The sequence below is a fragment of the Malania oleifera genome, chromosome 4 (assembly GCF_029873635.1).
Source record: "Malania oleifera isolate guangnan ecotype guangnan chromosome 4, ASM2987363v1, whole genome shotgun sequence".
Taxonomy (NCBI): domain Eukaryota; kingdom Viridiplantae; phylum Streptophyta; class Magnoliopsida; order Santalales; family Ximeniaceae; genus Malania; species Malania oleifera.
The window spans coordinates 18,999,411-19,025,645 of record NC_080420.1 but is presented as its reverse complement, the minus strand read 5'-3'; the positions used below and the strand labels follow the sequence as shown (position 1 = coordinate 19,025,645).

The 26,235-nt window shown below is 35.4% G+C and overlaps 1 protein-coding gene across 1 annotated transcript in view; it reads right to left on the bottom strand.

Annotated features, from left to right (window-relative positions):
* The window catches only part of LOC131152874 (zinc finger protein BRUTUS-like), a 39,925-nt gene that overhangs the window by 2,141 nt on the left and 11,549 nt on the right, over positions 1 to 26,235 (bottom strand). Inside the window, exons 2-12 of the mRNA XM_058104807.1 lie at positions 25,540 to 25,749; positions 24,335 to 24,529; positions 23,850 to 24,217; positions 14,211 to 14,436; positions 13,904 to 14,072; positions 12,548 to 13,771; positions 12,175 to 12,346; positions 11,856 to 12,077; positions 11,639 to 11,776; positions 4,035 to 4,269; positions 3,842 to 3,901 (exon numbers count right to left, since the gene is read on the bottom strand). Of these exons, the coding sequence (XP_057960790.1) occupies positions 3,842 to 3,901; positions 4,035 to 4,269; positions 11,639 to 11,776; positions 11,856 to 12,077; positions 12,175 to 12,346; positions 12,548 to 13,771; positions 13,904 to 14,072; positions 14,211 to 14,436; positions 23,850 to 24,217; positions 24,335 to 24,529; positions 25,540 to 25,749 (3,219 nt within the window). The remainder of the gene's footprint in view (positions 1 to 3,841; positions 3,902 to 4,034; positions 4,270 to 11,638; positions 11,777 to 11,855; positions 12,078 to 12,174; positions 12,347 to 12,547; positions 13,772 to 13,903; positions 14,073 to 14,210; positions 14,437 to 23,849; positions 24,218 to 24,334; positions 24,530 to 25,539; positions 25,750 to 26,235) is intronic.

Below are 26,235 nucleotides of genomic sequence, written 5' to 3'. Positions count from 1 at the left end.
TTTACTCTCAATAGTCCTAATCCATTTGGATACTGACTTTTATTACAAGTGAAGCATAGATTTAAAATCTTGAATTTTAATTATTATTATTTTTCAGAATATAATTAATAGGTTATAATGTATAAAAAATAATATATAATTATTAAATTATGTTAAAAACAATATAAAAAATAAAATATTTTTATAATTAATAGGTTATAATATATATAAAAATAATCTATAATTATTAAATTATGTCAATAACAATATAAATAAAAATAAAAAATATATTTTCAATTAATATTTCCTAATTAATGTTTTAAATTAATATTGTAACATTGTTAATATTTTTAATTAACAATTTATTTAAAAAAAATTTCATAGCAAAATAAATATATTAAGAATGAGAATAGAGAAAGTTACAAAGCTAGGGAAGGTCAAGAGATCCTCAAATCCCAAACACAAAAAATAAAAATAAGTAAAAATCCTAGAAACAAATAAAAAAACTAAAATAAATCCTAATGAAAAAAACCATCTTAAAACCACGTCCTCTTAATTAACAATTTAATTAGTTTTACATTAATTGATATTTTTACTTATAGTTCTTAATATTTTTCGAAAAAAAAAAAGAGCATCCCGGTGCACAAAACTCCCATGTATGCAGGGTCCAAGAAGGGGCAGACCACAATGGGTCTATAGAATACAGTCTTACCTTGCATTTTTACTTAATTTATATTTATATTTTACTTATTATTTTTAATTAACACTACTAATAAATTTTTTTGGATCGGAATGTTGGGCGATGAAGAAACATAATATCCAAAGAGTAAAAGCTGCTGAGATGAGGATGTTTAGATGGATGAGTGGTATAACATTGAAAGATAAATTAAGGAATGAACATATTCATGGTAAGTTAGGTGTAACTCCTATAGAAGATAAGATAAGGGAGGGACGACTCAGATGGCATAGACACTTACAACGTAGGCCTTATAGTGCACCTGTGAGGAAGAGTGACTTAGTTATTGTGAGGGGCAGTAGAAGGGGTAGGGGTAGACCTAAAATAACTTGGGAGGAAATAGTAAGGATTTAATATCCTTGAATCTATCAAAAGAAATGATCCATGATCGCATAAATTAACGGAAAACGATTCATATAACTGACCCCACTTAGTGGGACTAAGGCTTGGTTTTGTTATTATTGTTGTTGTACTGTTAATAAATTTTTTCATGCGGCCAAATTTAAAAACCCCTAAAAAATATTTTTAATAAAAGAAAAGAGGTATTGACAACAAGTCAGATCTGGGTTTTTTCAGAGGAAAGCATAGGCCGAGACAGGCAGAGGACGCGGACAGGGAGGGGGGGCGGGGGGGGGGGGGGGAGAAAGCTGGGCAGGAGGGAGAGGGCCTTTCAGATCTAAAATTGCCTGGCAGAAGGCTTTGCAGATTTAGGTCATCTGGCAAGGAAGGTGAGGAAGGAGAGGGCGCAGGGAGGAAGCCTTGAGGAGGCAGTGGCGATGGCTGCAATGCAAGGGCAGGCGGCAGCGGAGGGCGGAGGAAGAGGAGAGTGTTTAGGGGAGAGTGCCTGTGCAGACAGAGGGAGAGGGAGGAGAGCTGCGTAGAGAGAGGGAGAAAGAATTGCCTGTACAGTGCCCGCTCATAAGTGGGCAAAAAGCTATCCTAGACAGTTTCTACAAATTCACTTATTTTCGTTCAAAAAATGAGGTTCAAAAAAGTAATTTTTGTATCAAGCAGTTATTTTTGTTCAAGCCAAACAGCTCTTATTTTTATAAAACTTATTTTACATAATAAGTGCCGTAAGCACTTTTTTTTTTTAAGTGCTAAGCCTCATTTGGGAGCACACTTTTTAAAAAAGTGATTATAGTACTTATCACTTAAAATAAGCACTTCTACAAAAAAAAAAAAAAAAAGTGGCGTTTGGCTTGCACTACAACAAACACTTATTGCAATAAATGCTTTTCCAGAATCACTTTTTTTTTAAATTATTTAAGTGAATTTTAAGAAACAATTCAGGATAGCTTTGATTACTTATAAGTGATACTGTTCATAGGCAGAGTCAATTTTGTAAATATAAGAAAATTTAGTGACTATTTTATAATTTAAAAAATACATTAGAAGATAATCATATATTATTTTATTATGCATTAAAATATATTAATTATTAACGAAACACAATTAAATTTTAGAATAAAAAAGAAAAACCATATATTAATTTAAATCAATATTAAAAATTAAAAAATACTAATTTAATTAATAATATTATTTTAACATAAATTAATATAATAATCATATGTTATAAATATATATTAAGAACAAGTTTATTATTAATCAAAAAACAATATTTTATTTTTTACTGAATAAAAATATTTAAATATTAATTAAAAATAATAGTTAAAATAATTACTAATTAAATTATTCATATAATATTTTATTATGCATTATAACCTATTAATTATTAATCAAATCAAATCAAATTCTGGAATGAATAAAAAAACCATTTATAAATTTAAATTAATGTTAAATAAATTAAAAATTTTAATTTAGTTATTAATACTATTTTTAACATAAATTAATGTGATAATTATATGTTATAAATATACATTAATAACAAGATTATTGTTAATTAATAAATAATATTATATTATTTTAGTTAATAGAAAATACTTGAATTCTAATCAAAATTAATATAATTATCACTTAATTTTTTAATTATAAAAATATTAATATTTTTATTTAAAATATATTTAAAAATACATATTAGTTATTATAATTCAATACTGGATTGAACAAGAATTATTTATTAATTTAAATTAACATTAAATAAATTAAATTTTTAACTTTCATTAATAATATTATTTTTATCATAATTAAAAATAATAATTTTATATTGTTTTTTGATAGAAATATTAAAATTTTAATTATATATAATCAAAATAATTATTAATGAAATTGTTAATTAAAGAATATTAATATTTATAACTTTAAATATGTTTAAAATTATCTTCTAATACCCTATAATAAAAGTAGGTATCCAAATACCACTTATTTTAAACACAACCAAACACCACTTATAACTTTCAGCATTTCATTCAGCACTTTTCCTGGAAAGTACTCCTGCATTAGTGGTTCCAAACAATCCCCAAGTCATCCAAAGTTCAATCCAAAGTGACAAATTCATTTAAAGTGATAGGGTAATTGGCACTCATGACATGCATCTGAATAAATATGAGCAACACATCCCTATTATGTTTAACGTGCTATTATCAGTTCACTTGATCACGCACACATAATGCAGCAACAACTCGCTATTCCCACTAAAGAGGATAGAAAATTGAAAAAAGAAAATCCAAAATCCATTTTTAGGTCTAAAAAGGATCAAACATAAGCAAGATGGGACTACCAACAACTGTGCCAAAAACTTCTTCAGCTGTATGCAAAATCAAGTACATCCCCTAACACACCCCCTAAAGTTTGAATTTGTAGTGGTAGGAAGGACAGCATGATAGTCCCACCAAGTCCCGCCAATGCTAAGTCTGGAGGGTGGTACATGTTATGCAGCACTACCCAGCCATGTGAGGGGCTGATTCTGTGACTCAATAGACATGATGTTCAAGAGTTGCAAATTGCCTATAGCACCCTTCTACTCGTCAGTGTGAGTTACACTATAAGATGGGCTGCCAACTATTGAGTGGAAATGCAGTCCAAGTGAAATCACCAAAATCACCCTAGAATGAAGAAATGGGCTCACTAATTCATGCTGTCAAAATGCCTCATGATGGATAACATAGTACTTTAATATTTGAGGAGAAACTAAAAATTAGTTTTTCTGACAAAGAATTTTCTTACCGCCATATCCCCCAAGGATTTGCTACAAATTGGACAGATGTAGTGACTGCAAGTGTATGCCTGCAAAGATGGAAGAGAGAATCTTATATTAAGCATTTCACTAAGGCTTTTTCTTCCATTGAAGTTGACAGAAAAATGGGAACAAATCAACAGATAAAACAAGGGGATCAAATAGAAAAAATAAATAAAAGACCTGGAAACAAGCTGAATGCATGAAATGACCACAAGGAAGAGCTCTGACAGTTGCACTTGACGTGAACAAGAAATCACAGCAGATAGGGCAATTGGTTTCCAGACCCTTCTCCCTGCACTTGTGATCAACTAACTTCATTGCCAAGCAGCAATTGCATGTCATGCAATGAAAGAAGTCAACGCCAAGTCCCCTCCCAACTCGGCATAAATTGCAAAAAGGGCAATGATAAACCGTCCTAAAGTAACCAAATGAGTAACATGACAAATTTGTCAGGGAATTTGCCTCAGTATCAACACAATTTCAGACCATTAAAGTAATAAAGAACAGGGAGTAATACTGGATTGATTAAATGTTTTGGTTCTTTAGCAATAAGTTTTATGCAGCAGCTCCCACTGGAAACAAGTTTATGAAGTGAAATGATAACACCGTTTTCAGGGTGAGCAGTTAACCAGTCCAACAGGCCAGTGCACTAGTACAGTCTAGGCCAGTATATAATAGAACTGAAAATGAAGTTCTGAAAATATGTAGTTCAATTGAATAATTAAAAGCCCATATAAATCTTCAGATAAAGTCTTTCTGGCTTAATATTTCAGACCCCTTTTGAAGTAGCCCGTGTCATTAAACCTCAGATACATTTAATTGAACCACCAAACACATTCAGATTCAGCACTTAAAACATGTGTAGATCAAGCCCTACATCTTACTGCACTATTTTAGGGGATTTTCGGTGCCATTGAAAGCTTAACGTGGTGTTTGGTCCCCAGAATCAACTATCGATTCCTGGGAATCCTCATTGATACCCAGGTATTTTGGTTCACATTTTATAACCACGACCCATTTCATGCGTTGGCATCCAAATCTCCTCCGAACACCCAGCTGCAGCCTGGAGGGAATCACCAAAAAACATGAACTGATAAAAAGGGCCACAATTCTATTTTTAAAATCCAAAAATACCCTCAATTTTTTATTGTCAACGGAACAGCAACCAGCAAAGAAAAAGATTTCTTTACTTACTTCAGCCCACAATTATTTCCTTATTTCTCAATTCATTATTTTGTACAGTTAGCATATATTTAGTTTACCATGTATGGGGCTTGACAGATTATAGTTTACACGTATAGAACTAGAATTATGCTAGAACTTATTTACTTTCGATGTATAGCATTCTTGTAAAGTCTATATATTATATACAGAACTCAAGGCCAAACCATTCAGCCATTCACACAATACTTTGACATGGTATCAGAGCCAGCCGAATGTTAAGTGTTTTCCCCTTCGAATTTTTTTGTCTTCTCGGTTTCGGAGGTCACTCGTTTCTGTGGCTGTTGTGGTTTTTTTTCTCTTCCAGAATTTTTTAGTTCTCTGTTCTTTCGGTATTTCTGTGGCTGAGTGGCTGTCAGCACAGCAGGTTTTCTGGTTTGCCATTTATTCTAGTGCAGGCAACAGCTTTCTGGTGCTTCTCTGTCTCAGCACAGCAGGTTTCTTGGTTCAAGATTTATATTTTAGTGCAGGAAGGTTGGTCTTGGTTCTCTCTGTCGCTGTTTCTGGGGCTTCTGTGTCCTTGTGATTCTCGGCACAGCAGGTTTTTTGGTTCAAGATTTATTTTTTGGTGCAGACAGGTTGTTCTTGGTTTTCTTTGTACCTGTGTTGATTTATTTTTTGGGCTTCTAGATTTTCTGGTGGTCTTTTTCTTTTGGCAGTCTTTTTTTTTTTTGGGCTTCTCAATTTTCTCCTTTATTTAGAATGGACTCCGCACCTGTGTGCCAAGTTTACGGGCAACAATTATTCTACGTGGGCTTTTCAATTTGAACTTTTCCTAAAGGGAAAAGATCTTTGGGGTCATATTGATGGCACGGATTGTGCACCCAATCTTGATAAATCCAAGGAGTCAATAGCTTGTCCTTCATGGGTTGTGCTTGGTGCCAAGGCTTCAGCGGCATGTCCTTCATGGGCTGTTCTTGATGCTCGGATTATGTCTTGGCTTCTAGGCTCGATTGAGCCACATATTGTCCCCAACTTGCGACCTCATCGCACCGCTCAATCCATGTGGACTTATTTAAAAGCATTATATCATCAAGATAACGGTGCCCATCGTTTTCAGTTAGAGCATGTGATTGCCATGTTTCAACATGACAATCGTTCCATCCAAGACTATTATTAGGGGTCTCTAACTCTTTGGAATGAATATTCTGATCTGGTTACTATGGATGTTCATGTTGCCTCTCTTCCCATTATTCAACATCTTCACAGGACTAGTCGCCGTGATCAGTTTCTTATGAAACTCCGCCCCAAGTATGAATCTGTTCGCTCATCTCTACTAAATCGCTCTCCTATTCCTTCTCTTGATGTTTGTTTTGGTGAGTTACTTTGTGAAAAACAACAACTTAGTACTCAAGTTACTCTGGCACAATCTCATGGTAGTTTAGGGTTTGTCCCTATGGCTTATGCTGCTCAACGAAGATTACTGCTTGTGCATTCTAGTACCTTGCAGTGTTTTTGCTGCAAAGAATTTGGGCACATGCCGCACATCGTTGCTAATTGTTCCAAGAAATTTTGCTCTTATTGCAAGAAGAAGGGTCACATTATCAAAACTGTCATATTTGCCCGCAGAATCGTCAGGCCCCGGCATTACAAACTTCTATTATTGTACCCCCACCATAGTGACTTTTGCGGTCCCTAGCTCTTCTTTAGGTGACTCCTCTGCTCCTACACCTCCTACAGCGAATTACTGCACACCCAAAATGGTGCAACATATGCTAATTTCGGCATTATCAGCAATGGGGCTCCAAGGTAACAATTCTACTAAACTCTGGCATGTGGACTCAGGTGCCTCTAATCACATGACGAATAATCTCACTACCTTGTGTCATGTTCGGCCCTACACTGCTTTTTGTGAAAATTAACACCTCTTCAAACAATGCAAAGCGAAATAACAATATTGTTGTAGAGGATCAAACATAAACAATGCAACAATCTAAATGGTGAATACAGAATACTTCCACAACCATAGCAACATATAGAAAGCAATAATAAGAACAACGACACTAGGAATTACGTGGTTCCACAAAGCCTACATCCACGGAAGCAATCGGCAAAAGTTTCACTATGAAAATTAAAGATACACACTACAATGGTATACAATGATCTTCTCTCCTTCTCTCACCCTCTCGCTTACAAAAATATACTCAAAATGATATATTTAATAACCCCACAGAGGCTTCCCTCCGAATCCCCAACCGTCACAACGTTCATATTCAAAATTTGAAATTTTCCTCGCAGCCCCAAGAGCACTCATTAACGAGCAGGACACACTCGTCAACAAGAGAGAGAAATCCACTTGTCGACTAGAACAAGGCACTCATCGACGAGTCTCGTTTATGAGATTTTCTGGCTCTCGATATTTCCTCGTCAATGAGTGAGCGACGAGTCCCTACTGCAGAGCACCAAATCTCCAACCATATGCTTTTCTTCCTTTGTTTATGAACTCCACCAAGTATAAGAGCCACACACAAATACAACACTGATCAATCTGTTATTCAGACTGCCAATGGCAATTCTTTGCTAATAGCTGCTGTTGGAGATGCCTCTTCTACGTTCACTAATGTGTTTCTTGCTCCTCAGCTTTCCACAAATCTTATTTCTGTTTGTCAATTAGTTGATAACAATTGTGCTGTTAATTTTTCTGGTAATGGTTGTGTTGTGCAAGACCAAGTAATGGGGGAGCCGATCGCGAAGGGACCTAAAGTGGGGCGCTTGGTTCCACTACTTTTTCCTGTTCCAGCACATTCTCCAGTTTCTTCTATTAAGTCTTTTTCTTGTAATAATGTTTCAGATCTTAGTATGGTGTGGCATCGTCATTTAGGTCATTTCAATACTCAGATCTTATCTCATGTATTGAACTCTAGTTTACTTGGTAATAAAGAGCGTTCTTCTTTATCTCTTGAGTGTGCCTCTTGCAAACTTGGTAAAAGCAAAACTCTTCCCTTCCCTTTGCATGCTAGTAGAGCTTCTTGATGCTTTGATCTTATCCATAGTGATGTTTGGGGACCTTCCCCTATTAGTTCACATGAAAAATTTAAATACTATGTGACTTTCATTGATGATCATAGCAGATTTACTTTGGTCTACTTTCATCGCTTTAAATCTAAGATTTTTCGTACTTTCACTGAGCTTTTAGCGTATGTTGACAATCAATCTTCTACTTCTATTAAGACATTACGCACAGATTCTAGCGGTGAATATGTGTCTATTGAGTTTCAGGAATTTTTGGCTTTTAAAGGTATTATTCATCAACGTTCATGTCCCACTACTCCCCAACAAAATGGAGTAGCCAAACGGAAAAATCTTCATCTCCTAGATGTGGTACGTACTCTCTTGCTGGAATCCTTTGTTCCATCCTTATTCTAGGTTGAAGCTCTAAAAACTGCTACTTACTTGATTAATTGTTTACTTTCTCAAGTCCTACTCATGGCGTCTCCCTATTTCCACTCATTTGCTAAGCAACCTAGTTATGATAACCTCCATACCTTTGGTTGTGTATGTTTTGTTCATTTACCTCCTCATGAGCGACATAAATTATCTGCTCAATCTGTTTGATGTGCATTCTTGGTATATAATGTGTGTCAAAAGGGATTTGTTTGCTATGATTCTATATTACATCGTACACGCATTTCTAGGAATGTTATTTTCTTTGAAAATCAACATTTCTTTCTTGTGTCTTCTATACCATTTTCTTCTACTGTGATTCTCCCCTCCTTTGAGGAACAGTTCTCGAATCCTCATCAAGTCAGTTCTCATTTTAAACCAGGTATTGTGTATACGCGACGCTCTCGCCCACTGTCTCTTCTAGTAGCTCTTACTGCTGCATTGTCCAATTTAGATATTCCCACATCCTACTCACACACTGCCAAGCATGATTGTTGGCGACAAGCTATGCAGGAATAAATTGCCACTCTAGAGCCCAATCACACTTAGGACTAGACCAGACATTTCTTTTGCTATACAGCAAGTCAGTCAGTTTCTTCAGAATCCTCGTCATCTTCATTTGGCTGCTGTCCATAGGATCATATGCTATGTTCAGGTTAGTTCTGTCCGTGGTTTATTCCTCCCTGCAGGCAATTCTACTCACCTTGTTGCTTATAGCGATGCTGATTGGGCTGGTTGTGTGGATACACATCGCTCCATCACTGGTTGGTGTGTGTTCTTAGGTGATGCATTGATCTCTTGGAAGAGTGAGAAGCAAGACAGAGTTTCTAAGTCATCAACGGAATTTGAATACCAGGCGATGTCTTTTGCTTGTTCTAAAATTATTTGGCTTCGAGGATTGCTTGCTAAGCTAGATTTTTCTAAGACTAATCCTACACCTCTACATGCTGATAATATGAGTACTATCCAAATCACGGCCAATCCTGTCTATCATGAGCGCATGAAGCATATTGAAGTTGATTGTCACTCTATCCGTGAAGCATTTGAAGCTCGTGTTATCACTCTTCCACATATTTCCACTGAATTACAAATTGCGGATATCTTCACCAAGACTCTCACTCGTCATCGACATTGCTTCCTAAGTAGCAAATTGATGCTTGTTGATCAACCTGCATCAATTTGAGGGGGGCTGTCAACGGATTAGCAAATAGCAAAGCAAAAGATTTCTTTCCTTACTTCAGCCCACAATTATTTCCTTATTTCTCAATTCATTATTTTGTACAGTTAGCATATAGTTTGCATGTATAGGGCTTGACAAATTATAGTTTACATGATAGGGCCAGAATCATGCTAGAACTTATTTACTTTCCATGTATGGCATTCTTGTAAAGTCTATATATAATATATAGAACTCAAGGCAAGGCCAAACCATTCGGCCATTCACACAATACTTTGACATTTATGACTCCCTCAACATGCCCAACTTGAGAATATTTTGGGAAAGCATAGTTATTTTATCATTATTTCTAGGACAAAACCAAACATCACATTCTCAGGAATGCATCAATAATACGTTTGTAAACTAAATGCATAAAAATAGTATATTCCAAGTATCACGATTCCATGGAGTCACAGTGCTCAAGGAAAACTTAAATCCTGCAAACCAAAGGCCAAAGAAGCAATTAAGAGTATCAACGGAGGGAATGCCATGGCCGTCAACCTCTCCCCAAAACTCTTTCAACTCTTTGGTTGTTCACCCATTCCAAGCACTTGGGGAATGCCAGACGGTACCGACACTCCGGATTGGGAACCACGGCCAGCCACCAGTGTCATAGGCAGAAAGGGAAACAAAAGCATAGAGATGAACAGATGATGATGAGAGAAACATCACGTGACAGTCCTTCACCTTATCAACCACTCTAAAAACGGCAATGCTGGAGGATTCCAATGATGATGCCATGGCTGCCATATAAGGGTCTCAAAAGAATCTATCCTGTAGAAGAAATCATAATTTACTCATTCAATGACTTATGTCTAGCACTTTCAACTTGATTATTGAAGACATTTACACAAGCTTGCACCAAAGGCCAGTAGGCACACATCATACCATCACCACTACCACCAGCACCACCATATCTCCATTTTTTAAGACAGAAAACTGCCCGCCCACCCCCCGCCCCCCAACTCAAAAACAGCTTAAAAGTCTTCAGTGCAGATGGTGCAAATTCCTGAAACCTTTTCGCCAGCCTAGAAAAGCTCCCTCCTGCAAAGAGATTGCCCCCATATTCAGTCTATGATGGTCATTCTCTCCCATCACCACCAAGATTCAAAAACTGGCACATTGTCAACCTCCTTGGAAAAACTACAGTGATATGACCAGACCTGTGATTATCTTCACACTAATTGTCAGTGAGTCAAATGTTGAGCCACTTTGCACCCTTGGCCAGTCTATAGGAATATGGTGACAGGTTTTCTAGGAGGCACGGTGCTAGGCTTTCTAATACCTGATAATTCTGACAATCACCAGACCCAAGTTATATTTAAGCTCCATGATCTGCATTTTCAGGTAGAACCTACCTCTCTTTTAGTACAGTGTTGGGCCAACAATTTCTCTATACCTGGTAATTTACACTCCTTTCTTCTCTGGAAGAGAGAGAGAGCGAGGGAGAGAGATGATGGGACGAAGTAACTACATGCAATATCACCATCTGAGGATCAAGTTAGAAACTGACTTTTATAACAAAAGCAACAACCATATGATAAGAAGGTGATACAAGAAGTCAGCAACAAAAGACAATGAAATAGTTAACACTATTAACCTATGTGAAAGCACATATTTTTGAAGACTAGTGTGTTACATTAGAATCACATACACAAATATAGTGCATCCATGCAGACAATGTATCAAGATTTTGGGGGGGCAGCCATGCTTAAAATTCAACATCATATACCAAGTATGAGATCTATGATACTCCGTATATAAATCACAATGATCCAGATACAAAGCTCAGCATAAAATTCTATGACCCTCTTATTACCTCTTTTACTCTATTGAAATTTTAGCATTGTATTAATTTTATACAAATAGAATCTTCTTTTCTTTTTTCTCTTTGTTTTTTTTTTGGCAGCAATATTCAAGTTAGAAGAAAGAAAATGATATGTAATGAATATTCTTTTACCTTTCATCATCAAAAAATTTGCAGATTGAGCAATAATACTTTGCCATTGAGAGTCCATTGCAGGAAGATGTTGTGCAATTGGGCCCAACAGCCTGAACTTTGAGGCACTGCATACACATCATTTCAGATGTTGCCTTCCTGCAAATAAATTAGTGTCAGATAGATGTGTACAAGTCACTTAGAAGTCCAACAAACACAATAACTAGTATGATGTTACCTGTCCATTGAATGATCGCTGACTTTATCATGGCAGAACCTGCATGTAAATAGCTTGCCACAACAAGCAGCACGCAGTTTACAATTTCTTTTGTAATGCTCACACCCAAACACTTGTTTCTCAGGGTCTCGAAATGATGGAGAACACTCAAGTAGATCTTCACCATTTGAACTTTCACCTACTCTTGCTTGAGGCAATTTCTGCTGAGCAGCTATCCAGCGACTAGCATGTGCAAATATAAATCCAGATAATTAGAATATGTAATAATAAACAATATCTCAACACACTATCCCAGAAAATAGCTGTCGTAGAAATGAACCTGGTCATAAGATTTTGAATCAGATAGGCTTTTCTTCTTGGATCAAGAGTTGGATCTCGGGAAACTTTTCTTATCTCAGATTCAAGCTCATTTTGGTTCATCCTAAATATGTCTTTCCATCCAGGTTTGAAAGTGTGATCGCTGTGGTCCACACTTTCATAAAGATCAGCACCTAAAAAATGTGAAAAATATAAAATGCATGCCAGAAATATTAGCAATGGAAGTTATTTAATGTTACTGTGGTATAAAATTAAAGAAGTAATGTCAATCCATTAGCCTCGATTTTGCGGACTCTTGGGATATTAAACAGAACAATGAAATCAACAGCAAACAAAATAAATTTTTGCATCACCATGACAGCAGTTGTACAAACCTTGAGAGACACTACTCCCTGCTGTTTCAACCTTTCGAGAATCAGCAGACGCTCCTTCCCACCATTCATTAAGCCACTCACTGAACATTGTGTTCCTGGTTGCTTGCTTCCATGTGTCCATCATTTTACTCTGCTCCTCCTGGGTGAGAGCAGATGTTACCCAGGGCAACATTGATTGCAGAACCTCTGCACCTGTAGTACCAATTATGCGCCCAACAATTTTGTCCTGCTCCTCCACAGAAAAATGTCTGTCAAACAATGGCCAAAGCTCAAGTTCTTCCCGGAAAACATGTTGATCTAGGGTTACTCTTATGGATTTGCACATGCCCTGAAGCTTCGTGGCAAGCTCATTATACTTTCTCATGCTACTGTTACAATCAGACGAATCAAATTTATTTCCAACTATATCATCAGATAGATTTGAATTGTTCAAGCTTTCAGTAAGTGTGATAAGCTCAGAAAGTGTGGATGATATATCCTCAAAATGTTCTTCTTCCTGCTTGTGGTCCAGGGTGTAAGAGTGGCTAACATTGTGAAGTGTCTCTTTAGATTCTAATGCTGGAAATACTATATCATCCTCAGCATTACTATGAGCTCTATATAAGCCCCATAATAAGCGAAATCTACCACTAAACTGCCTAAGGAAATTCATATTACAATCACTAAGTTTTCCAGATTCAACATCCAGGTATTCCAGGTCTTTCCTGATGGCTTTATGAAAATTAAATATATTATCAATAGGTCGTGTTGCACATCCAATGTCTGCAGAACCTATATCTGTTTCCCAGTTAAAAAGACTGGAGTTGAGGGATGGAGCACAAGAACTAAACGATAAGGAGCGCAAAGATTTTGCTGCAGCAAGAGAACTCATTCCCAGATTACTGCTGTTCACTCCTAACCCAGGCACACAGCAAGACTGATTACTACAAGCTACTTTCTGTGCATTCATAGTCCTCATAGCATCAGGAACGTCATCAGTTGCACACAACAAAGCATTTCCAAACATAATTGCCCTGGCATCACTTGCCTGTACAGATGCAAGTTTCTCCTCTGTGGAAAGTGACCCAGTGCATGCAAAGAATGCCCGCTCAAAATCTTCAGTTTCAGTCAGAAGTTTTGCAGGACAACAGCCAATTGCACTTGAAGACAAACAACCATCTCCATAACGGCCTTTGCATGCCCAACCAGAAAAAAGTGCAACTAAAGCAGTATCTGACACTGGAGCTGGATCAAATATCATGAAAAGGTTAGGAAAAGGTAGCCAGAGAGAAAATGCAAGCCTAAGACCATAACCTCCTTGAAAAAACTAAAATCATTTAAAAATGAATTCAAAGTGGCAAAGAACTGTTAGAAAACCTGCCAAATACATATTTCGAAGAAACGATCTTGCTTCTTCTTCACTGAGTGAACCCACCAACCACGGCAAGACACACTCAATCAATTTCAAGGGCATTACGCATAAGCTTTGATACAGAAGTTCTCGTTGTCTTTTGGGGCTAAAATGCTTTCTAGCGAGTGGAAGAACCTATAGAACAAAAAAAATTACAGTAGATGGATTTTAGGGAAAGAAATCAGAAGAACAAGTGCAGAGAGCAGTCTGTGCCTCCCCACCCGTAGTCAAGCTAAACCACAAAGAATTTACTGAATGAACAAAATTATTCACCTGAACCTCCTCATTGTAGAAGTGTTTCTGTATGGTGTCCATAATTTGATCAGCATGCGCACACAATTTTGTATAGAAATCAGCCGAAGATGACTTGACTCCAGCATTCTGAATACTTTCAATCAAGCACCTGAACTTGTCAAATTGACTTTCTTCTTCAGCATGCTCCTGTGCAAAAGAGAGTTCTGCATCTACGGCAGGGAATATAACTTTATCCTCAGCAATACTGCAATCAGAGGAGTGACAGAGAAACTCATTTCCTAACATGAAATGGCATAAAAAAGCTAACATCACCTCCAAAATTCAATCTATCTAATTATTCTTTACTCATGGAAAATAAATTAAGAAGCAGAAGCAATGTGATCACTGACCACTTTGTAGAATAGCAACAAACATGAGAACTTTTGAAAGGGTGTAAACAAATCAAGCTGAACAGTGTCCGGACCTTTTCAAGCAGTTGATCTTTGGTCTTTTTTAAGCTAACATCACCTCCAAAATTTAATCTATCTAATTATTCTTTACTCTTTAGGAAAAATAAATTAAGAAGCAGAAGCAATGTGATTACTGACCACTTTGTAGAATAGCAACAAACATGAGAACTTTTGAAAAGGTGTAAACAAATCAAGCTGAACAGTGTCCGGACCTGTTCAAGCAGTTGTATCTTGGTCTGGTTTAAGCTAGACTTGAGCTTGGTAATGGAAGATACTGTTTTCAAGCTTGGATTGATTTTTCTTTCATATAATCCAAGATTGAGTCAGAATTTCTAGGACCAAAAGCTACATCTACAGTATCTGACTCTGTTTAAATCTTTGTAGGAGTGCAAGTGGTTTTGAAGTAAATGATTTTCATTGTTTGATCACATTACAACGACAAACTTTATACCTCAGAAGCATGCCAGCTAAAAAAGCTTGGTAATATTATGTAGTCATATTCCTAATATTCCAATTTCCAATATATAAGTCTTAAGGTCATAAGTCCTCCCAATAACCCCTACTGCAACCAGCCACCTCAAGATCTGAAAAAGTCCTATTCTCATCCTTGTTAACTGAAATTCCAGTCTCTTCAATTCCCTGATCTTATCTTTCTTTTAGCGGTTACTAGCGTTCCTCCTAAGGTTTTATTTGCCTTCCTCTCTCCTTTTTTCCTCTATCTCCCCAAATAAGCTCATAGATTTGTCATCAAAGCCATCTAAAAGAGACTTGACTGACCTTGCTCACCATCTTAGCCTTCCAAAGAACCCAGTTAGACACATGGTCCTTGAACTGATCACTGTTATCTGTATTCCTCAAATTTTAGTGGATTCCATTTCCACTGGGTTGAAGTCCAAGAGTGCCTTGTCACTCACTGCAATCAAGGCCAATTTTGAGTAGGGTTGCCATGATTGGGGGTTTACAAATAGTCCTGAACCTTTTGAACTTTAACCAGACACCTTGGGGAAACATCCTAGTTGGTCCCTTCTTTCTCAGTTTGAGAGGCTATTTCTGCATTACATAGAGAGTGATAGACGAAGCTGGTTTGATCTACTTAAAAGGAATCAGGGGGTATGTTAGGCCCAGGGTTAAAGAAGAGGTAAAGAGGGATTCAGGCCTGTATTTTTATTGAACGAATCAAAAGGGCTTGGTTTTGGGTTGAACAAGGGGAGGGAGCTTTTGGGCCTAAGGAAGGCTCTCGCCAAAGTACTTAAAGCAGTTGAACACCTTGGGCCTAGGAGAGGATGGCCCATTATTTTCAGAATAGAACCAATGGGGATCCAGCTGTCAGCCAAGCCTTGAGTCTCCTATGACCACTCAAGTGAAAGAGCGCATGGAAACACTCAACCAAGTTGCAAGAAATGGTCAGTATTTCCTATCCTCCTCAAATAGGCTCAGCAGAAAACTTTAGGGGCCGTTTGGTATCATTGTCAAAAATTAGAGAAACGAAAACTAGAAACAAAAACCAAAAACCAAAAACCAAAAACAGAAACTAAAAACTAGAAACCAGCAACCTGTTTGGTTAATATTTACAAAACTAATACAAATTAAAAACTTAATTAAAAAAAATGCTCATTTTCATCTTTAAATCAAAATATTATAAAAATATGATTAAAATAATAAAATTACAAATAATACACATTAAAAAAATGACTATAATTGTTCTACTTCCAAAATTTATTTTACAATAAAACTTTTATTGGACATGACAATTGAAAAATAGTAAAAGTGTTTTGCAATTAGCTTTATCATTATTTTTTAAAATTTATGTATATTTTTAAAAAATTATATTTAAATTTATATGATCATTTAATTTTTTATTTTAATTTAAAAATATATAAAATGAATAATTTAATCCAAAAAAAACTATTTATGGATATTAAAATTTCTCGCAAAAGGTTGTCAATACAACTGAAAACCACTAAATCAGATTTTCAAAAAACTGAAAACCAACAACAGAAACAAGCGAGTTTTTATAATCTATTTTTTCACAGTGGAGAAATAGAAACAGAAAACAGCGACAATACCAAATAGGTCCTTAGAAGACAATTTTGAAAAGATATGAATAACATTATATTGGGGATATCAAGAATTGAGAAAATGTTCATAGGAGCATATTTGAATGATCACATTGCACAAGACAATCAAGGTAATGGGAGGATACATGGAAGACATGGATATGAAGATAAAACTGAGTCCAGGCATATAATCTTTGGACTTTGCCATCTCATATAATCTTATAACAATGAATACATGCTTTAAAAAGAGAGAAGAGCACTTAATAACCTTCAAGAGTGGACAAATTGAAAGTCAAATTGATTTTTTGTTTACCAGGAGGATAGATCATTTATCATGAAATGATTGTAAAGTTATCTAGCGTGAAAGCTTAACACAATATAAGAGTATTATTATTAGATATATACATAAAAAAGTGGAAAAAAAAGGGTAACATAGATCAATGTAAGAGAACTAGGTAGTAGAACCTAAAGAGAGAAAATATAGTAAAATTTAAAGATAAAATTATCAAAGATGGCGAACTAGGAGATAACATAGACGCAAACACTCTTTATAGTAAGATAGCCCATCCTATTAAAAGATAGTAAAAGAAGTTTTAGGTGAATCTAGAAAGATTATAACAAGAAAAGAAAGTTGATGGTAGGATCAAGACATCCAAAAGAGCTGCAAGGACAAGAAGAATCTTACTTAAGGCATGGCAAAAATATAGAAACATGGAAAACTTGGAAAAGTATAAAGTGGTGAGAAAAGATCAAAACAAGGCCTTTAGTGAAGCTAAATATAAAGGATATAATAACAACAACAACAACAAAACCAAGCCTTAGTCCCACTAAGTGGGGTCGGCTATATGAATCCTTTTCCGCCAATTTATGCGATCATGGACCATTTCTTTTGATAGATTCAAGGATATTAAATCCTTACTCACTATCTCCTCCCAAGTTATTTTAGGTTTACCCCTACCCCTTCTACTGCCCCCGACAAAAACTAAATCACTCTTCCTCACATGTGCACTATGTGGCCTACGTTGCAAGTGTCCATACCATCTGAGTCGTCCCTCCCTTATCTTATCTTCTATAGAAGTTACACCTAACTTACCACGAATATGTTCATTCCTTAATTTATAAACCAAATGAACCTTTTGTTCGTTGACCATCAATTAACAATTAAGTATATGTAAAAAAATGAATTTTACCCGTATAATAATAAAATAATATTTTAAAATGACATCAATTTAATAAATTAAATTGAGAAAATTTGTCAATATAATGTCTTGAAAACTGACTAAGCGAATCAAAAACCTAATCGATTCTCAAATTACCGATCTGAATTAACCAAATGACATCAGCATAGCAAAAAAAATTCCATTATTACTTCAATTTTTTTTAAAAAAAAACATATGAAATAAATAAAACTCATAGATCATAAAAATACCTAGTCATTAAAATGCTACAAAAAGCTTGCCGGATGCAATTTTCAAAAAAATTAATGACTACACACATCATAAAACAAATAAAACATTGTTCAATATTTTAAAATTCAAGTAACAAATCATAGTGTTTAAAAAAAAAAACATAAACTAAAATTTCAAAATCCATGCTTTATAAACATAAATTATAAAATTGAATGTTAAATCTTTTATGCGTAAAATGGATAAAGAAAACTCAAATTTATGCTAATTGGTTAACCTTTCTTTGAGGCAATCCACTAATTTTTCCTAATTTTATTCAAGTTGCTATGTTATTAAATATGACATTCAACTAGAACCCAAAAAAAAAAAAAAACGAGCCGCAATTCGACCAACCAGCTGATCCAAGCCAATTTTTAAACTATATTTCAATTTTTAAAGATATATTTAGTCATTTAATTTGCACAAAATGTATAAAACAAATATTTTAGAACAATATAATTATCTAAGAATTTTTTTTAGAATTGCTAGTATTATTTATTCACTTTTCATATATTTTCAATTTTTTTTCAAATAATAATTTAATTATATTATCATGCTTATGTCACCAATTGACTCAAATTAGTCACTAGTTGTTCGATCCACTTAAAAGTCCAATGTTCAAAACATATTGTACTTAAGAGACCAATTTTCCCAACTTCATTTATTAAATTAATGTAATTTTATTAATTTATTTTATTAAAATTGAATTGAAGGGTAAAATTGTCATTTTATTAAGGCTAAAATTTTATTTTTTTCACTAGACTTAATGGTTGACTAATGGCCAACAAACAGAAGGTTCATTTTGTCAATAAAATTAAACTTTAGGAGGTGGAGTGTCTTGTTCGGAAAAGTCAAGGAGTGTTGTTGGATTTTACCATATAATAATTTATATATTATACTAGATAAAAAGGAGGAGAAAAAGACATTTAAACTTGCCAGAGCTAGACAAAGAAAGAGCAAGTACTTAGGTAATATCAAATGTCTAAAAAATGAGGATGGTAGTGTTTTAGTTAAAGAAGACAACAAAAAGGAAAGATGGCTAATGAAAACCAAGCAGAATGCTTAAACTTAGAATTGACAAATGAGGGAAAGGCTGAAAAATTAGAAATTTATCTACAAATTTTTATTTTAATGAAGTTAAGTTTGCATTAAGAAAGATAAAAATGGAAAAGATATAGGACCAAATAAATGCCTCAACGATAATGGAAATTATTGGGTTAACTAATTTCTTTAACACAACTATAAGAACTAAGAAAATATTAGATGAATGGAGAAAAATCACTTCAACACCTATACAGAAAAAAAAAAAAAAAAAGTAGATTATTTTCAACTATCATGGAATTAAATGTATGGGGTGTATAATGAAGCTTTGAGAAAAGATAATTGAATAAAGACTAAGGTTATAAACAAGGAATTAAAAAAATCAATTTGGTTTTACACCTAGGTGATCAACTACAAAAGCTATATAGAAGTTTAGGGAAAAGAAGAGGGGCTTGCACATGGTTTTATTGACCTAGAGAAAGCCTATGACAGGGAACTTTGGGAAGTTCCATAGACACTCGAAAAAAAAAAGGGAGTACGGGTATATTGATGTCATTAAGGATATGTATAATATAGTAATGACCAGCGTTGGGACAAGAAGAGAGTTTAGGGGATTCTTAATCACAATAGGTGCACATCAAGGGTCTACTATGAATCCTTATCTTTTTGCATCAGTGATGGATGAACATAGGAGTATTCAAGATGAGGCTCCATGGTGTATGTTGTTGTAGATATTGTCTTGGTTGATGAAACTAGAAGTAGAGTAAAAGTAGATAAGAAGTAAGATAGAATATATGAAATGTAATTCAAGTCATGAAAATAAAGATTAGACTTGATCAAGAAACAAATAGCACTAGTAGATTTCCAAGCCTTGAACCGATTATGCAAGTTGAAGGAGAAATTAATGATGTTGCACATAGAGTTAAAGCAAGCTGGATAAAATGGAGAAGTGCTTCGGGCATGTTGTGTGATCATAGAATACCCATAAAATTAAAAGAAAAGTTCTATGAAATGGCTATCAACCATGCTATATGGACCAAAATGTTGGGTACAACTCTAAAAGACAAAAGTAAGAAATGAACATATTTGTTATAAGTTAGACATAGCACCTATAGAATATAAGATAGAGAAGAGGCGGCCTAGATGGTGTGGACACCTGCAATGTAAGCCAAATAATCCGCTAGCGAAGAGGAGCAAGCCAGTTAATGTAAATGGATAAAAGGGGCAGGGATAGACCTCGAATAGCTTAGAATGAGATAATAAGGATTCTACTACCCTCCATCTAAAAGAGGATATTGCACAAGGTCGTGCAAATTTGTGAAAAAGGATTCATCTAGGCGATCCCAGATGGGATTGTAGCAATTGGGTTTTCTCCCCCTTTCTCCTCCTTCAAAATTAACAAAGAGGTCTGGCCCGGGAATCGACCCAAGATCTAAGACAACTGTCCACCTCTTCCATCTCCACGAAGACGGAAACCCTTCTAGCCTTAGATATTCAGTGATCCACAGCAGATCGTCTTGTTCTCCATCAAGAACCAAGTTGAAATTCCTTCCATGACCATCTACCTTCATTTGCCACCTCGCATGAGAGAGGACCAAATTGGCTATGCACAACGTCCGAGAAGCCTGCTGACAGTCAATAATGGTGTTTTGGGGAGGGAGGAGGGGGGAGATTAAATGCCCACAAACTGTTAAAGAACGAAAATTTACATATGCATTGTTTTATGGTAATTCTTTCAGTTAAATATCATTTAACATATATATGGACAGCAGATACAATAACTGTAGAAATTTAAGGGTATGAATACTTAAATATCTAGCAAGCAGCTGTATGTAAGAATCCAGTACATCCATTGCAAGATTGGGACCAAACCAACCCAACCTGGCCACCATTGGGTTTGTTTTTGTTTAGCTGATCTCATTAAGGGTATAACTAGTCTTGGGTCATTCAGAAGTAGACTTGACAGCTATTAGCTTGGTTCCAGGGAAGCCTGCCACGCAAACTGGCCCAACCAAAAAAGAAAGCTTGTTCATCAAATAGAAACGTCCTCAAGTTTTGTTGGAATTAGAGAATTTCAAGTTGGGCAAAAAACCTATGATACCTTGAGTTTTGAAAGTGCTTTAAACTAAGACTTTGACAGTCCCTCTTACATCTGTCAAGCTCTTCAGCTAGTTTTTCTTTGCTTTGACTTGTACTAGAACATTTAACACTAAAACAAGGCAGACTGAATTATCCCAGAAATCACCTTTCATTGAGTCTGCCATTTGTAGCAACTCATTTCATTGTATTTCATAATTTAACACACCTACACATGTTAATAAGCCCTTTCAATGTGTACCATGTTGTGTTAGTGCACCAGATTGAATAGCCAAAATTCCAAAATCAGGTGCAGGCTTGGCTTGATTTCCCAAACAAGCTCGATCTAGGCCAAGCAGTGCCCAAATTTCTAGCAGGCAACATGCTTCACCTAAGTGCCCACTACTAACATCAACCCTCTTTAATCCCATAGAAGAGAGCCATTCCATTTCACAAGGTCAGGGAGTTGGCAGGAAGGCACAGGCTGAAAAAAATGAACAAGGATAGCATGTATATCGTATAATTAAATTTCTTAATGCTTTACCAAATGCAACAGACAACATCATAAACCTTGAAGTTTGTGAAGCAGAAGGAAGGGAACTCTCTTAAATTATCATTACTTGAAATGTAAATTTTCATAAGAGTTCCTCAAAGTGTTGTACATGGTCAGAGTTGTTTTTGAATAGAAATGAGGCCATTGTCATCCTTCTTCCATTTACTCCATTTCTGAACTATGGATCTGACGCTGAATTCTTAAACAGAACTGCTGTGTAATTTATTAGTGCTCACTATGTTTTATATCACAATTCTGCTGCATCTTAGTAGATGCTCATAGAAAATTAACTATTCTACTGCGCTATGTGTGCAAGCCAAGATGAGACAGGACGATCAAAATGCTAGCATGTCCCAACCCTCCCATTTTCATACCAAGCCAAATTGCACATCATCCCTATTCCATTAATGGCAGGACAGGGCAGGTACCATGATGCCATCCCTACCGAGTTGTACAAGATCATATAGGCACCAAAAACCATGTCATGCAACACTCCTCAGCAAGTGTTAGACAAACTCTCAAAATGTCTAGAATTTTGCTAGAAGAGGAGAGAAATTTGACATTACAGACACAATCAACTCCAATAAATGATGCAGGGGACAGATGGGACATGGCTGAATAGCCTATATTGCTTAAGTGAAGAACAATTAACATATATATACAAGATGCGAAGGATGTCAGTAGATAAAAATACACAAAACATAATATTTACAAGATAACGTTTCATTATACACGCAAAAAAGTCACACACACACCATAGGGTGTCCTGAATATGCACACGTCCTACAAACTTCCTCAACTTCCAATGTTGCACAGTAATAGCACATTGCTCTTTTAATGAGGAAAAAAGAGGAATTAAAATTTTAGGCATGACAATGGTGACTTACCTAATCATAACTAAAACCATAGTTGTTAGAATATTATGATTCGCAATTCGAATCAATTCCACATCAAAATTGATTCAAATCTTACTGGAGAACTAAAAAAAAAACTGAATTGTTATCAAATCTATTAATTCACCCACTGAATCTAAAGAATCAATATGAATGATCAATTATCAGATCTAGTCAGACCCGAATGGTTTAAAGCCTTCCAAAGACAACCTTTCCTTTGCTTTTTTACATGATTGCCTTCCATTCCTTCTTTAAGTCAGTTCTTTGCTGAAACAAGAAAACAGAACTTTAGGTCCTTTGTTGCCTCACAAAACCGTTCTCCACCCTTGGAGGAATATAATGTTTTGCCATTGAGAAGAAGGGGAAGAAAATTGGTGTGCTAAGGCGGTATTCTCATGCCGTTGTGTTGTTAAGATATAAACCATCGTTTTTTTTAGTAGATTGCTCAACTATCTTCATTTCTTTTTGTTTTTTTGCTTTTTTTTTTTTTGCTTCTTAATTAGATTATGCATGAAATATGTTTTCTATTGTTGATAAACAGTAAAAGTTCAGTTTTTTATTATTTTTTCTTGATTCCTCTCCTTAAAACAACATAAATTTCAATTTTTTTTTATAGCAAAAGAAGATGAATTTATTAGAAAGAAAAAAAAAATGAAGAATGTACCAGAAGAATGAGAACAAGAAATCCTCCACAACATAAAGTTTAATTTTATTAACTTTCTTGACTCCTTCCTTTAATATTTATTGTTTAGAGAAAGCATACAATGAAATATGATTTTTTTTTTTGGTTAAAATTTAAATGTATATTGCTATTTTGTTTGTTGTATGTATTTTGTATATGCATGTCATTTGGAAATTTAACAATATTTTTATACTTTGGTGGAGTTAAACTCTAAGGAGTAAGGAGGAACATAAAATTTTTAAAGTTTTAGGATCAAGATAAAGCAGTGAACATTCTTTGCATAAAGGCTATGACCATCAAGGAATGGAGGATGTACTGACCATTTTTCTCCTTAACCACAAGGCTAAATAAACCAACCACGACAATAATGAAGTATGAGGCTCATGTCATATTTAGCAGAAATAATGTTCACCTAAAAAGTAGCATCAAAAAAGGGCGGAAAATACAAAAGAAAATTATACCTGTGAAAAATGCAAACTTCTGCAATAAATTGCAGCCTCTTGTCAAATGCAGATAAATCAGAAAAATCACTAGAAAACTGTATCTTCCTAGCCGTCTCAGCAATATCACTCAACTCTCCTTTTATGGCATTGTGCCAAAGCAATATTTCATCTATTGGAGATGCCAAAGTGGAATTAGCAAGGTTGGAGTCCAAATCCCCAAATTTCCGCTTACCAGTCTTGGAACTTTCACATGCACAGCACCCCTTTTTAGTTGGTCTGATTAAAGAACTAGCTCCAGAATCAATCGAGCACTGGATCTTAGAATTATCACCATGACTACCACGCATGTTATAATCTTTTACCCCTTCCATCCAGTTAAAAATAACCTGCACATAGAACAGGTTAAAATTAGCCAAGAACATATTATATTCTTGTATAACGAAAAATCCAAAAATGCAATTCATGCATCCAAAAATGCGGTTCACATCCAAATGAAACCTCACCTGCTGAAGAAGTTTCTCTTCCGGAATTATCTTGCACAAGCAATTATGCATATCCTCGTTATCATCAGATGAAATAGAAGAAGAAAGCCATGGAAGAAACTCTGCCATCATATTTACAGGAATGCTGCACAGAAACTGCCATACCAATGATGCCTGCTCTTCAAATGAAAACTTCTCAGTAAGCAGGGGGAAGACCTGCCAAAATCAAAAAGCAGGCATGTAAGACAACATATATTTTTAATTCACAATATCAAACTTTGCAATGATAGCAGGGCAGATGACAGGGCAAGATTAGCAACATGGAACCATCACATGAATATGCAGTTAGCAAACTTACACAACATAAAAGAAAAGGCACATATGAGCTTGTTAAAAAAAAATGCATATATGATGAGCTTGAAAAAAAATTCACATATGAGTTTGTTGAAAAGGCACATATGAACTTATTCACATGTGATCATTGCTTATCAACTTCATCTTGACCTCTTCAGTACCAAATTAGTCTACTAGGCTGTCATTAAGAGAATTTCCTCTTCCACTAAGGAGTCTTCGTTGTGTGTTTCGGTTGAGCCATAAATGAATAAAATACGAAGTCTGGACGATCTTACATAGTTTCAGCACTGGACATATACTGCTGGCATGACTTGGAAAAAACTTTAAAGGCATAGAAGATAAATGCAGTTTAATAACAAAATGTAAGTCACGAGCATTTCACAAAGCAAAACATTTTACATAGCATGAGTTCTTGAAATATGGAACCTAATGGCACCTTATTTACTAAGTTAGACATTTGACTGACCATGAATAATGCTAGAAATAGCCACATGCTGAAGCGAATGCAGTATCCAAGAATTGAATGCCATATCGAGGACAACATATCATAGGAACCATGTATACTGAAACCTATATGCCACCAGACATCATAGCCGTTAAAAAAAAAAGCACACAAATGAAGACGACACTCAAATGAAATTGAAGAACATGAAAAGAACACAAAATTTCTAATCAACCATTCAGAAATTTAAATCATGAACTGGATATTGAACAGACCCAGTCAAAAGACAATTGAAAAAGTGAATTCCATGATGTTGAAATTCCATTAACCCTACCCTTCCCACTCCCCCCGCCCCCACCCCCTAGCAATATATATATATATATATATATATATGTTTTTTTATACATATAAATAGATTAAATTCATATACCTGTTCTTCTTCCTTGAACATGTGCTGGCTAATAGATGTTTGAAGGGCTCCTGTACAGGATGCTAACTCTCTACGGTGGCTTTCATCACTTTGCATATTTGAATTCAGTAGCTCAAATAATTGATCGAACAGAACACTTTCTCCCTCGTGCTCCAGGGAGTAAGTTCGCGCCACATTCTTCACACGTATATCAAGAGCTGGAAAAATGACCTGCAGTTAAAGAAAATGTTGACAACCTCCATCCTCCAAGCGATGCATATTATTTCGTGAGCTAAAAATGGAAGAGAGGGGGGATGGAACCATTTTTTTTACAATTACATTTGGGATAACATTTTCACTAATAAAACCAGTGACCTGCCTTGATTGACAAGTGAATAGGATCCAAAGGCCCATGCATCCAACAAAATAATGTCAAGGTCACCTATCTTACAGCCCTTAGTCCGACATAATAATTGTTTGGGTGAATACAAAATTCCCTGCTTTTTGGCTGAATTGCACTTCACCCCTAGAAGTTTAAATTGTGACAGTTTGATCCTTAAAATTCCAATTTTAGCTTTTATGAGGACCCTGAACAAGGACTTGAACTAGCCTGAAGCTGAATGTGAAACTTCAGGGATTAAAATGTCAAAATTTCAAATTCAGGAAGACAAGTGCAATTCCGTCAAACTTCAGGGACTTGTGGGCTAATTTACACTC